The following is a 13,733-nucleotide window of genomic DNA, read 5'->3' as shown; positions in this document are numbered from 1 at the left end:
TCCATTTAAAACACATCTTTATTAAAATATACATTTGTTTTTAACACAGTAATGTAATGTAATGCCGGTCATGTTTAAGAGCATCTGTAAAAACATCTGCCTCGCAACCTGCAGAGGATAATAGAGTTTGCAGAAACGCATTATCAATTTAGATGGGGAGGATCACATTCCCAGTCAATCCCCAGGTTCAAAATGTTAGATTCAATGGTCAATTTTAACACCATATTCTAGAATACAGCTGTACAACTTTTATTAATAAAAGTTTGAGACTGCTTACAAATCCTAAATATCTTTGCCAAAAACAACAAATGTGATAATGTAATTAAATAATTTGATGTTCTACAAGTCCATTAGTCAACTCCTACTGATCCAATTGACACGTTCATGTTTTCTCCCATGTTTCCTTCTCCTTTAATTTTCAAGATATCCGAATCCAAACTTTCTAAACCATTTTCTGAAGTCCTTGCACTGATGTGGATTTCACTTGTTTGAATTCGTTGCTGGAGCATTAGGACACAAAATACATTTTCTCCTTTGTGTAAATCACGTAATAAAAAAATGTTCCACTCCAGTTGAAGCATTAATTGATCCTGTGTGATTTCTCATATGCCGTAACAGGTTCCTCTTCTGCCTGAAGGATTTAACACATTCCTTGCACTGATACGGTCCCTCCCTAGTCTCATGACTGTTACCAGCATACAAACGAGATTTGCTTTTGGATGTCCCCGGGATTATATTACTCCCCTGCGTGTGAGTGATTTTATGTGATTTTAATTGGGATGCTGTGATGAAGTATTCTCCACACAAAAAGCATCTGTATGATCTCTCCCCTGTGTGCCCCCTCATATGCATGTTCAGATTTCCTATCTGACTATAGCATTTGCCACATTCACTGCAGCAATAAGGTTTTTCACCAGTATGAGCCCTCATATGCCTTTCCAGACCAGATTTACAGTCAAAACATTTACCACAAACATGACAAGAAGAGTTTTCACCAATGTGACATGGTTTCATCTTGATCTCATTAGTTGTACTGGTGGGTGAGACCACAATTTGCATTTGGAAAAGATGTGAGGTCTGATGTGGTTCCAAATTTTCCACAGAGGGAGTGAATATTAACTCCTTGGTATCAGACTCTAGCTCTTTAAGCTGTTCTCCCCCCTGACTAGTCCAGACTTCATGTTCCTCTTTAATCTGTGAGGGCTCTGGGTCCTCTTGCTTCAGACTGGGGCTCCACTCCTGCTCACAGTGCTGCTGCTCAGGAGAAACCTCATCTGGGAGATAGAGCTGATGTAGGTCTGGAGAAAAGGAAAGAATAATCTTTCAAAAACTATTAACTCCTTAACCATTGTCTTACATGGTTAGTTGGTACACTTATGTTCAATTTACACAGTGAACAAAACATTAAGAACACCTACCTAATATTGAGTTGCACCCCCTCCCCCCCTTTTGCCCTCAGAAGACTCAATTGGTTTGGGCATGGACTCTACAAGGTGTCGAAAGCGTTCCACAGGGATGTTGGCTCATGTTGACGCCAATGCGTCCCAGTTGTGTCAAGTTGGCTGGATGTCCTTTGGGCGGTGGACCATTCTTGGTACACACAGGAAACTGTTGAGCGTGAAAAACTCAGCAGTGTTACAGTTTGAAACAAACCGGTGCGCCTGGCACCTACTACCATACCCCGTTCAAAGGCACTTAAATATTTTGTCTTGCCCACTCACCCTCTGAATGGCACACATACACAATCCATGTCTCAATTGTCTCAAGGCATCTCTAACCAGTGTCCTCCACTTCATCTACACTGATTGATGTCACTTGTTAAATCCACTTCAATAAGGGATCATAGCTTTCACCTGGATTCACCTGGTCAGTCTACAGTGCATTTGGAAAGTATTCAGACACCTTGACTTTCATCACATTTTGTTACATTACAGACTTACTCTAAAATGGATAAACAAAACGTTTTCCCTCAATCCACACACAATACCCCATAATGACAAACGAAAACTGGTTTTGATTTTTCTGCCAATTTAAAAAATAAAAACTGAAATATCTTATTTACATAAGAATTCAGACCCTTTGCTCTGAGACTCGATTGGAGTCCACCTGTGGTAAAGTCAACTGATTGAACATAATTTGGACCTGTCTATTTATAGGTCCCACAGTTGTCAGTGCATGTTAGAGCAAAAACCAAAGACTTGAGGTTGACGGAAATGTCTGTAGAGCTCCGAGACAGGATTGTGTCAAGGGACAGATCATGGGGAGGGTACCAAAACATTTCTGCAGCATTGAAGGTCCCCAAGAACACAGTGGCTTCCATTTTTAAATTGATGAAGTTTGGAACCACTAAGACTTCCTAGAGCTGGCTGCCCGACCAAACTGAGCAATCATGGAAGGGCTTTGGTCATGCAGGTGACCAAGAACCCAATGGTCACTCAGAGCTCCTCTGTGGAGATGGGAAAAGCTTCCAGAAGGACAACCATCTGCAGCACTCCACCAATCAGGCCTTTATGGTAGAGTGGCCAGACGGAAGCCACTCCTCAGTAAAAGGCATGTGACCGCCCGCTGGAGTAGGCAAAAAGGCACCTAAAGTACTCAGACCATGAGAAACAAGATTCTCTGGTCTGATGAAACCAAGATAGAATGCTTTGGGCTGAATGACAAGCATCACATCTGGAGGAAACCTGGCAACATCCCGACGGTAAAGCATGGTGGTGGCAGCATCATGCTGTGGGGTTGTTTTTCAGCAGCAGGGACTGGGAGACTCGTCAGGATCGAGGGAAAGATGAACGGAGCAAAGTACAGAGATCTTCAAACTGGGGTGAAGGTTCACCTTCCAACAGGACAATGAACCTAAGCGCACAGCCAAGCCAAGACAACGCAGGAGTGGCTTCAGGACAATTCTCTATGTCCTTGAGTGTACCAGCCACAGCCCGACTTGAACCCGATCTAGCATCTCTGGAGAGACCTGAAAATAGCTGTGCAGCGACACTCTCCATCTAACCTGACAGAGCTTGAGAGCATCTGCAGAGAAGAATGGGAATAACTCACCAAATACAGGTGTGCCAAGCTTGTAGCATCATACCCAAAAATAATTGAGGCTGTAATTGCTGCCAAAGGTGCTTCAACAAAGTACTGAGTAAAGGCTCTGAATGCTAAAGTATTTAATCAAATTTCAAATAAGGCTGTAATGTAACAAAATGTGGAAAAAGTCAAGGGGTCTGAATACTTTCCGAATGCACTGTATGTCATGGAAAGAGCAGGTGGACTTAACGTTCTGTAAACTCAGTGTATATTGGATAAACGCTTGGCAGTGTAGTACTGTCGCTTATGTGAATTTGAGTTTGGAGCAGTCTAACCGGGTGCCTATTTATCAGATTCTCCCAAAGAATCTTAACGCCTCAGACGCCTGACCTGCTATCATGCTACACTAAAAAAGTCAAATTCCTATGATTTACGATGTTAAATAACACTAATATGTGAATGAACATTGTGAACTAATATGTTTCATTTTGTCGCTAGGAAGGAACGTGAAAATAGCTTAGAATATCTGTTGGGGATCAAGTCTACCTCAAAACCCACAAAATAGGCCATATGGTCTTTCTAAGGCAGGGCCACAGGCCAGCTGTCACCAGCCAAGATGGTAGCTGAAAGATGGCTAGCTAACATTACGGTCAGCATCCAAATGTTAAACAAACTAAACAAACTAAAAAAGTAGTGTCATTTTTTTATGTTCCCGGATGCAGGCACCCACAAGTTCTATTTTATAATTAGGTAGCTAGGTTGCCTAGAGTTAGCCAGACAGCTAAACTAGCCATGTCTCTTGATCAACCCGTCTAAATTACACCAATACAGTTGAAGTCGGAAGTTTACATACACCTTACCCAAAAACATTTTAAAATTCAGTTTCACAATTCCTGACATTTAATCCTAGTAAAAATTCCCTGTATTAGGTCAGTTATGATCACCACTTTATTAGAAGAATGTGTAATGTCAGAATAATTGTGGAGTGATTTATTTAAGCTTATATTTTTTTCTTCACATTCCCAGTGGTCAGAAGTTTACATACACGCAATTAGTATTTGGTAGCATTTCCTTTAAATTGTTTAAACTTGGGTCAAACGTTTCAGGTAGCCTTCCACAAGCTCCCCCCAATAAGTTGGGTGAATTTTGGCCCATTCCTCCTGACAGAGCTGGTGTAACTGAGTCAGGATTGTAGGCCTCCTTGCTCGCACACACACCTTTAAATTCTGCCCACAAAAATGTTCTATAGGATTGAGGTCAGGGCTTTGTGATGGCCAATCCAATACCTTGACTTATTTGTCCTTATGCCATTTTGCAACAACTTCGGAAGTATGCTTGGGGTCACTGTCCATTTGGAAGACCCATTTGTGACCAAGCTTTAACTTCCTGACTGATGTCTTGAGATGTTGCCACATCATTTTCCTGTCTCATGATGCCCTCTATTTTGGGAAGTGCACCAGTCCCTCCTGCAGCAAAGCATCCCCCACAACATGATGCTGTTCTTCACGGATGGGATGGTTTTCTTCGGCTTGCAAGCCTCCCCCTTTTCCTCCAAACATAACAATGGTCATTATGGCCAAACAGTTCTATTTTTGTTTAATCAGACCAGAGGACATTTTCCCAAAAAGTACAATCTTTGTCCCCATGTGCAGTTACAAACAGTAGTCTGGCATTTTTATGGGGAGTTTGGAGCAGTGGCTTCTTCCTTGCTGAGTGGCCTTTCAGGTTATGTCGATATAGGACTCATTTTACTGCGGATATAGATACTTTCGTACCGGTTTCCTCCAGCATCTTCACAAGGTTTTTTGGTGTTGTGCAAATCAATCCCATAACTTTTCGCAACAAAGTACATTAATCTCTAGGAGACAGAACATGTGTCCTTCCTGAGCGGTATGACGGCTGCGTGGTCCCATGGTGTTTATACTTGCGTACTATCGTTTGAACAGATGAACGTGGTACCTTCAGGCGCTTGGAAATTGCTCTCAAGGATGAACCAGACTTGGAGGTCTACAATTTTTTCTGAGGTCTTGACTGAATTCTTTTGATTTTCCCATGATGTCAAGCAAATAGGCACTGAGTTTGAAGGTAGGTCTACATCCAGGTACACCTCCAAATGACTAAAATGATGTCAATTAGCATATCAGAAGCTTCGAAAGCCATGATATCATTTTCTGGAATTTTCCAAGCTGTTTAAAGGCACAGTCAGTATGTAAACTTCTGACCCACTGGAATTGTGATACAGTGAATTATAAGTGAAATAATCTGTCTGTAAACAATTGTTGGAAAAATGACTTGTGTCATGTCATGCACAAAGTAGATGTCCTAACCGACTTGCCAAAAATATAGTTTGTTAACAAGAAATTTGTGGAGTGGATGAAAAACGAGTTTAATGCCTCCAACCTAAATGTATGTAAACTTCCGACTTGAACTGTTGCTACCTACTTATTATTATTTTCTGACAATTTGGAACACTGTAAACACCAAATAAATGATAAGCAATACCAGAGGCTGTCCTTACAAACAAAAAAGTGTTAAACCTTTATTACACCACAGCAAAGATTAAAAACAGCCAAATTTGTTTACCAGACATTGTGGTTGCTTGAGGCTTGGTGCTCACGGAATCAGTAGCCAATTAAACAAACACTCAAACAGGCAACACAAGCAGGATCTGTCTTATTTGTGTAGCTATATAAACAGTGCATTCGCTAAGAATTCAGACCCCTTGACTTTTACCACATTGTTCCATTACAGCATTATTCTAAAATTGAGTAAATAGCCCCCCCACAATCAATCTACACACAATACCCGATTATGACAAAGCAAAAACAGGTTTTTAGAAATGTTTGCAAATGACTAGTATCAATCAACTCAAGAGACAAACAAAACCATTTTGCAATGACAAAACATAGCTAGTCCAATAACTTTTCACATACTTCCTTTGGGAGACCCAGAATTACTGAGGCTTTGGCTAGTTGTTATGCAAAGACAAATAAACACTCCCATCCACAGAATTTATGCGTTGGCCCTACTTGTTTGTAGCGAGCCCTTCTCTGATGACAACTTCTGTAAACCACCAACAAGAAAAATTGGTAAAAACACACTAAGAAAACAGCTATACCAACCATTGAAGGATGTCGCTGGACCAGCAGAAATTTAGATGAGATATGCTATAAAGTTAGCTAGCAACTAAAGTAGCATCACTGACGAAAGGGGGAACACTGAATCTGTTTAGTTTGTCAGCTAAAAGTTTGCTTTATACCTAGCCAGCCTCACAAGTGTGTTTTTATATAAAGTAAACATCTAGCTATTTTCATGTTGTGCTTCGCTAATATTGTTATATCATTCTGCAAAACACAATTTGCCAACGTTAGATTACTTAGGCAGTTTTCACATATCCCCTGTAGGATTCAGATCCTGTAGCTTTTGTTTGATTGGCTAGGTCTACAAAGCATGAGTGAAACGCAATATCATACCCAGGTGAGTCACGTGGAACTTTTTGTCTGATGTAAACAAGCTAGCGATCTAGCTAGCCTACATGTAGAATGTGCGTCTCACATCACATCCTGAAACAGTTATGTATAGGTCTTGTGAAAGCACAACATTTTCTGTATAAAATGTCACCAATGCTCCCTGGAACAGAATTTCAAATGTGAAAACACCCCTAAATTGAACATGAGCTGGAGGTAGACACGAAGCCACTGTAATGAGTAATGCAATGGTTCTATTATTGGGTAGGCTAATGTGTAGAATACATAGTATGGGATCCTGGCTAGGGTGGATCCAGTTCTATTTATCCATGATATGCAGGCTCATGTCAGTGGCAGCACAGAAATTAGTGGGTTGCCCATGGCTGCTGAGATATCCAGCTTACCAAAATCAACAACTCACCTAGCAAAAGCCAAACCTGGAACAACTGCATCAGAATCTGTAGATATCACAGAACTGAGATTGCTGCTCTCCAGTCCACAGCAGGCAAACCCACGCACAACGCGTTCCACCTCAGGGATCTACCATGCGTTACACCCTTACCACCCGGGCAAGTGCAATGACAAATATTTTTTATATATAGTTAACAGAAATAATACTGCTTATCAAAACAGTTACCAACAATGCTTTCACTTATATGTATAAATTACTGATTTGGCATAGTCTTTTTTTTCTCACAAGAAACCTCAAGTGGGGATTTTTCAAGGCTATGTTACATGTATTGTAAGAACTATTTGATTTTCTACACATTTGCAGCGTAAAGTAGAATTGCAGAAGAAACTAAAAAATAATTACTGCAAAAAGGAGAATAGAAAGGGGAGGAAAAGGTAATGAGCCATCAGTGGAAGGTTGTTCAAAAGGATAATGAAAGCACTTATCTGCCTCCTTGAATCCAGTGTAGACACCGGTGGGTGAGGTGTACTTGTTGCGGATGGTGACAACACAACTGGGTAACACTCGTCTCTAACCACATCCAAGTCGTTCGCTTTTCAATTCCCATTCCAAGACCACTCTGTAAGTCTATATTGCCTAAAAACAATTTTAAACATCAGCTCGCTGTGCGGAAGCAGAATAACACTAGGTTGATCTACTGATAACCATATGGGTGACTCATGACATACAGTGCCTTGCGAAAGTATTCGGCCCCCTTGAACTTTGCGACCTTTTGCCACATTTCAGGCTTCAAACATAAAGATATAAAACTGTATTTTTTTGTGAAGAATCAACAACAAGTGGGACACAATCATGAAGTGGAACGACATTTATTGGATATTTCAAACTTTTTTAACAAATCAAAAACTGAAAAATTGGCCGTGCAAAATTATTCAGCCACCTTAAGTTAATACTTTGTAGCGCCACCTTTTGCTGCGATTACAGCTGTAAGTTGCTTGGGGTATGTCTCTATCAGTTTTGCACATCGACAGACTGAATTTTTTTCCCATTCCTCCTTGCAAAACAGCTCGAGCTCAGTGAGGTTGGATGGAGAGCATTTGTGAACAGCAGTTTTCAGTTCTTTCCACAGATTCTCGATTGGATTCAGGTCTGGACTTTGACTTGGCCTTTCTAACACCTGGATATGTTTATTTTTGAACCATTCTATTGTAGATTTTGCTTTATGTTTTGGATCATTGTCTTGTTGGAAGACAAATCTCCGTCCCAGTCTCAGGTCTTTTGCAGACTCCATCAGGTTTTCTTCCAGAATGGTCCTGTATTTGGCTCCATCCATCTTCCCATCAATTTTAACCATCTTCCTTGTCCCTGCTGAAGAAAAGCAGGCCCAAACCATGATGCTGCCACCACCATGTTTGACAGTGGGGATGGTGTGTTCAGCTGTGTTGCTTTTACGCCAAACATAACGTTTTGCATTGTTGCCAAAAAGTTCAATTTTGGTTTCATCTGACCAGAGCACCTTCTTCCACATGTTGTGTGTCTCCCAGGTGGCTTGTGGCAAACTTTAAACAACACTTTTTATGGTTATCTTTAAGAAATGGCTTTCTTCTTGCCACTCTTCCATAAAGGCCAGATTTGTGCAATATACGACTGATTGTTGTCCTATGGACAGAGTCTCCCACCTCAGCTGTAGATCTCTGCAGTTCATCCAGAGTGATCATGGGCCTCTTGGCTGCATCTATGATCAGTCTTCTCCTTGTATGAGCTGAAAGTTTAGAGGGACGGCCAGGTCTTGGTAGATTTGCAGTGGTCTGATACTCCTTCCTTTTCAATATTATCGCTTGCACAGTGCTCCTTGGGATGTTTAAAGCTTGGGAAATCTTTTTGTATCCAAATCCGGCTTTAAACTTCTTCACAACAGTATCTCGGACCTGCCTGGTGTGTTCCTTGTTCTTCATGATGCTCTCTGCGCTTTTAACGGACCTCTGAGACTATCACAGTGCAGGTGCATTTATACGGAGACTTGATTACACACAGGTGGATTGTATTTATCATCATTAGTCATTTAGGTCAACATTGGATCATTCAGAGATCCTCACTGAACTTATGGAGAGAGTTTGCTGCACTGAAAGTAAAGGGGCTGAATAATTTTGCACACCCAATTTTTCAGTTTTTGATTTGTTAAAAAAGTTTGAAATTACCAATAAATGTCATTCCACTTCATGATTGTGTCCCACTTGTTGTTGATTCTTCACAAAAAATACAGTTTTATATCTTTATGTTTGAAGCCTGAAATGTGGCAAAAGGTCGCAAAGTTCAAGGGGGCCGAATACTTTCGCAAGGCACTGTATAGCCTATAATACTGTAATGCTGTGAAGTCTATTCATCACATACAAACTACCTGTACTTACTTCATTGACAGCTGACCATTAGGTCCCTATGGCCAAGATCTCTTCTTCCAGTTCATTTTCAGTACACAGAAAAACATTTCTACAACTGCTCGGTTTATAAGGTTTGGAAAAGTGATTGTCAATGATTACACAGTATGGTGGGCTCACGGGACGTTTTCTCGTCGCCGGACAATTCTAGATTTTCCAAGGCTGGCATAAGCAGGTCCCAATCCGCACAGGAAAGACACTCGTCTTCAGTGGGCTTCACTTAGCATTGCAGGTACACCACCAGTTCCCAGATGGTGAGTTGAGCCTAAGCTGCTAGTTGAATATCTGCCTGAGCCTCTCTGCTCCGTCTCTCTCCCTCATCCTCGATCTGTTAAAGATCCTCGTCTGTGTAATCTGATTCAAATAAATAAGCCTTGCCTCCTTGTATTCATAGTCAGACAAGTTGGTAGCGTAGTAGTTTGAAATAAAAAAAATATTTGCTTGCTTGGTAGATTAGAAGCTCTGTAATTACAGTAGGGCTGGGCGATATATCAAATTAATTTGAATGTATGTTTTTCGTGTATTAATCTAAATATGTGTAACCCAATTTTTTTATTCGTTTTAAATTAGCGTTCCGTCTCCTCCTATGCTGTGTGCACTTTCCCACTTGCACAGACATCAAGACCCCCCCCCCCCTGCCACTCACAGCAAAGATGAAAGATCCACTGCTCTGACACGAAGCAGTTTAACTCACTATTGGCATTTGAGGTTTGATTCAACAGAATCAGTCAAATGGACACTGAAACACTTAAGAGACATTATTTTACTGTAATTGATGAGAACTTACCCTTTTTATGTCCCAACTCAGAAAATGTAGAACAAAGCAGACCCAACTAAAACGAGAATATCAATGAACATGTAGAAAATGTATGCTCAGTTTGTCAGAGTGGGAGGGTGAACGGAAAGGCTCTGGAGCAACGAACCACCCTTGCTGTCTCTGCCTGGCCGGTTCCCCTCTTTCCACTGGGATTCTCTGCCTCTAACCCTATTACAGGGGCTGAGTCACTGGCTTTACTGGGGCTCTCTCATGCCGTCCCTGGAGGAGGTGCGTCACCTGAGTGGGTTGAGTCACTGATGTGGTCATCCTGTCTGGGTTGGCGCCCCCCCCCCCTTAAGTTGTGCCGTGGCGGAGGTCTTTGTGGGCTATACTCAGCCTTGTCTCAGGATGGTAAGTTGGTGGTTGAAGATATCCCTCTAGTGGTGTGGGGGCTGTGCTTTGGCAAAGTGGGTGGGGTTATATCCTTCCTGTTTGGCCCTGTCCGGGGGTGTCCTCGGAGTGGGCCACAGTGTCTCCTGACCCCTCCTGTCTCAGCCTCCAGTATTTATGCTGCAGTAGTTTATGTGTCGGGGGGCTAGGGTCAGTTTGTTATATCTGGAGTACTTCTCCTGTCCTATTCGGTGTCCTGTGTGAATCTAAGTGTGCGTTCTCTAATTCTCTCCTTCTCTCTCTCGGAGGACCTGAGCCCTAGGACCATGCCCCAGGACTACCTGACATGATGACTCCTTGCTGTCCCCAGTCCACCTGGCTGTGCTGCTGCTCCAGTTTCAACTGTTCTGCCTTATTATTATTCGACCATGCTGGTCATTTATGAACATTTGAACATCTTGACCATGTTTTGTTATAATCTCCACCCGGCACAGCCAGAAGAGGACTGGCCACCCCACATAGCCTGGTTCCTCTCTAGGTTTCTTCCTAGGTTTTGGCCTTTCTAGGGAGTTTTTCCTAGCCACCGTGCTTCTTCACCTGCATTGCTTGCTGTTTGGGGTTTTAGGCTGGGTTTCTGTACAGCACTTTGAGATATCAGCTGATGTACGAAGGGCTATATAAAATAAATTTGATTGATTGATTGGTCATGCTCTGAATTGTGATACCGCAATAACTATTTTAGCCACAGACTTATGTGCAAGCTGTCTGTTTTATAAAATGTGCAATGATCATAAAAATATACATTTATATAAGGAATTGGCAAACTCGATCCCATTCTGAGAAATAAGCATGTTCTTATCCACATATAAACAAAGTGAACAGGCTGCTTTTCAAAGAGTTGGAGATGGACAGGAGGGTCTATTCATAACAGTTCAACTGTTTTACCTTGTTAGCAAGCAAATAGATCCAAGATGGCTAGACTTGATATGTAAAGATTAGCTGGCTATTCACTAGCACGTGGCCTTGTACTTGAGAGATTGTGTATGAGACCCAGTTTCTATAATGCCTGCTACACGAAGTCGGTTATTAGCAGTGAATGTGCATGGTTCTGGTAACATTTGTAACAAAAAAAGGGCATTTTCATAGACAGACTTGAAAGCCAGATTAGTGATTATTGTAAAAAAAGCAGGTTAAACTACTTTGATAAAATAATTAAATTATTAGTGGGTCTTATGGTTGTCAAATGCTTATATTTAGCCTAGGTATAATTCTCCATTCCCTGAATTAATTTGATTATTCCTGACTGTTTGAAATGCAGTGTATTGAACTTTATTTGAACAACAAAGCTTTTTGATATCATGAATCGGCCATAAATCTGAAAGAAATCAAGTTAAGTTTTAGTCCTTATTGCCCAGCCCTAGTTTACATTGGACACATTGAACCTGGCTAGTACGATTCTGATCAAACTTACACGCTGGAAAATATTGTTAGAGTTTAACAAAATGGATTATAACCTTGCAGCTCAAGTAAGGTATGACACAATTTCATGTGTACAACATGAAAGACCTGCAGAATGAGACTAATTAAGTACATTTCTTCAGTTTGAGACCTTCTATAACCGGGCTTTCCAAACCTGTTCCTGGAGTGCTAGCATCTTGTAGGTTCACTACAAACCTAATATAGTACACCTGATTCTAATAATTAGCTGGTTGATAAGCTGAACCGGGCTAATTACAACTGGAGGGTAAACTCTCCAGTTACAGGGTTGGAGACCCTTGTTCTACAACATTTGATTTACATAATATATACAGATTAGGGTCCTAAATAGTGAAATTCTCCTTTAAGGTGTTTGTAATAGAATAAACGTATTTAGCTTGAAAAACTCAGTGACGCCTTGCCCCCCATAGAAGAAGCTGTGGGCCGTGGCCTAAAACATAGATCCTATTAAATTACCGTTAGTATTCTAATTCAATGTTACACGTTTCAAATCGTGACTCTGCACAGTAGTTGCTACAAACCTGCTCGATGTAATTTTATCTCAGGATTGAAAACCAAATCCAGTAGCCGCCGTAAACGCTTGATCTCCTCCTTCGAACTGGAAATTTCGTTCTCGTATTCTGTTATGGTTTTTTCCACTTCCACATATATCTCCACAGCAGCCGCGGTTAGTCGCTTGGTAAGAAACACATTCAACAACTGTAGTTTGGACATTTTGCAGGAGGTAAAGTAAAAGTCGGACAGCCCGAAAAGACTAGCTAACGTTACTCAGCAAGATATGATGGAACCCAAATGTATCCACGTGACCTCAAAATGTGCCGCAAACATCGTCATGTGATCAAAATAGGAGGTGTGGTTGTCACTAGTTACCACAGCCACAATGTCAAAATTGGCTATGTAAAACATGAATGAAAAAAAAAATAATATATATATATATATATATATATATATTTGGTCTTAATTTAAGGCTGGACATAAGGTTAACAGTATGGTTAGGGTTAGGTTTAAAATATGATTTTATGAAGATAAATTCCAGAAAGCCAGGTTGAATGGCAGGGCCTGAGATATTTGATTATTAACCTTCAAGGTTCCCCATGAAAAGACAAAATCATTTGTGTTTGATAGTGACAACAATGGGGACACTTTTTCTGCTTATGGTGGTATTATATGGTACCATCAATTCAGTATGTATCTCCTTTCGTTATCTTTCATGCATTTACATTCACATCTAAGTGCTTTAACCCATGCAAGGCTGCCGGCCCAGAAGGCACCCCTAGCCGTGTCCTCTGAGCATGTGTAAATCAGCTTGCTGGAGTGTTTAGAGACATATTCAATCTCTCCCTATCCCAGTCTGTTGACCCACTCGCTTCAAGATGTTAACACGGGGCCCCAAAAGGGTGGTTGCTCAGCCCCTTCCTGTACTCCCTGTTCACCCATGACTGCGTGGCCACACACACATCTCCAACTCAATCATCAAGTTTGCAGACGACGCAACAGTAGTGAGCCTGATTACCAACAATGACGAGACCGCCTACAGGGAAGCAGTGAAGGCCATGGCGGAGTGGTGCCATCCATGAAACTAAATTTGATCAAATTATTGGCATGTAGACGCAGTTTGGACATTTTAACGGTAAACATGCAGAATTATCATTCACGACTGACTGTGATGATGGCCTATTTTGAAATGAGTTATGCTTAACTTGGAATTAAAAATAAAAACATTTATTGAGACTATGTGGGCATAGGCAGAA

The 13,733-nt window shown here is 41.2% G+C and overlaps 1 protein-coding gene across 2 annotated transcripts; it reads right to left on the bottom strand.

The window, feature by feature from the left end:
* On the bottom strand, positions 1–12,792 carry LOC110537707 (uncharacterized). Of its 2 annotated transcripts, XR_016484802.1 has the most exons (3): positions 12,504–12,643; positions 1,419–7,539; positions 1,161–1,298 (listed from the first exon to the last, which is right to left on the bottom strand). XR_016484802.1 is itself a non-coding variant. In XM_021623974.3 (2 exons), the coding sequence occupies exons 1-2, from the start codon at positions 12,694–12,696 to the stop codon at positions 544–546; spliced, it is 948 nt and encodes a 315-aa protein (XP_021479649.2). In that variant the 5' UTR covers positions 12,697–12,792; the 3' UTR covers positions 1–543. The 2 variants fall into 2 exon arrangements, 1 of the variants encoding a protein (XP_021479649.2); XM_021623974.3 differs by lacking the exon at positions 1,419–7,539 and having other exon boundaries at positions 1–1,298; positions 12,504–12,792.
* Between the last annotated feature and the right edge of the window lie 941 nt (positions 12,793–13,733).

The sequence above is a fragment of the Oncorhynchus mykiss genome, chromosome 12, assembly GCF_057628025.1.
Source record: "Oncorhynchus mykiss isolate SJ-2025 chromosome 12, ASM5762802v1, whole genome shotgun sequence".
NCBI lineage: Eukaryota > Metazoa > Chordata > Actinopteri > Salmoniformes > Salmonidae > Oncorhynchus > Oncorhynchus mykiss.
Note: the sequence above shows the minus strand (reverse complement) of the source record. Positions and strands in the feature narration are given on the sequence as shown.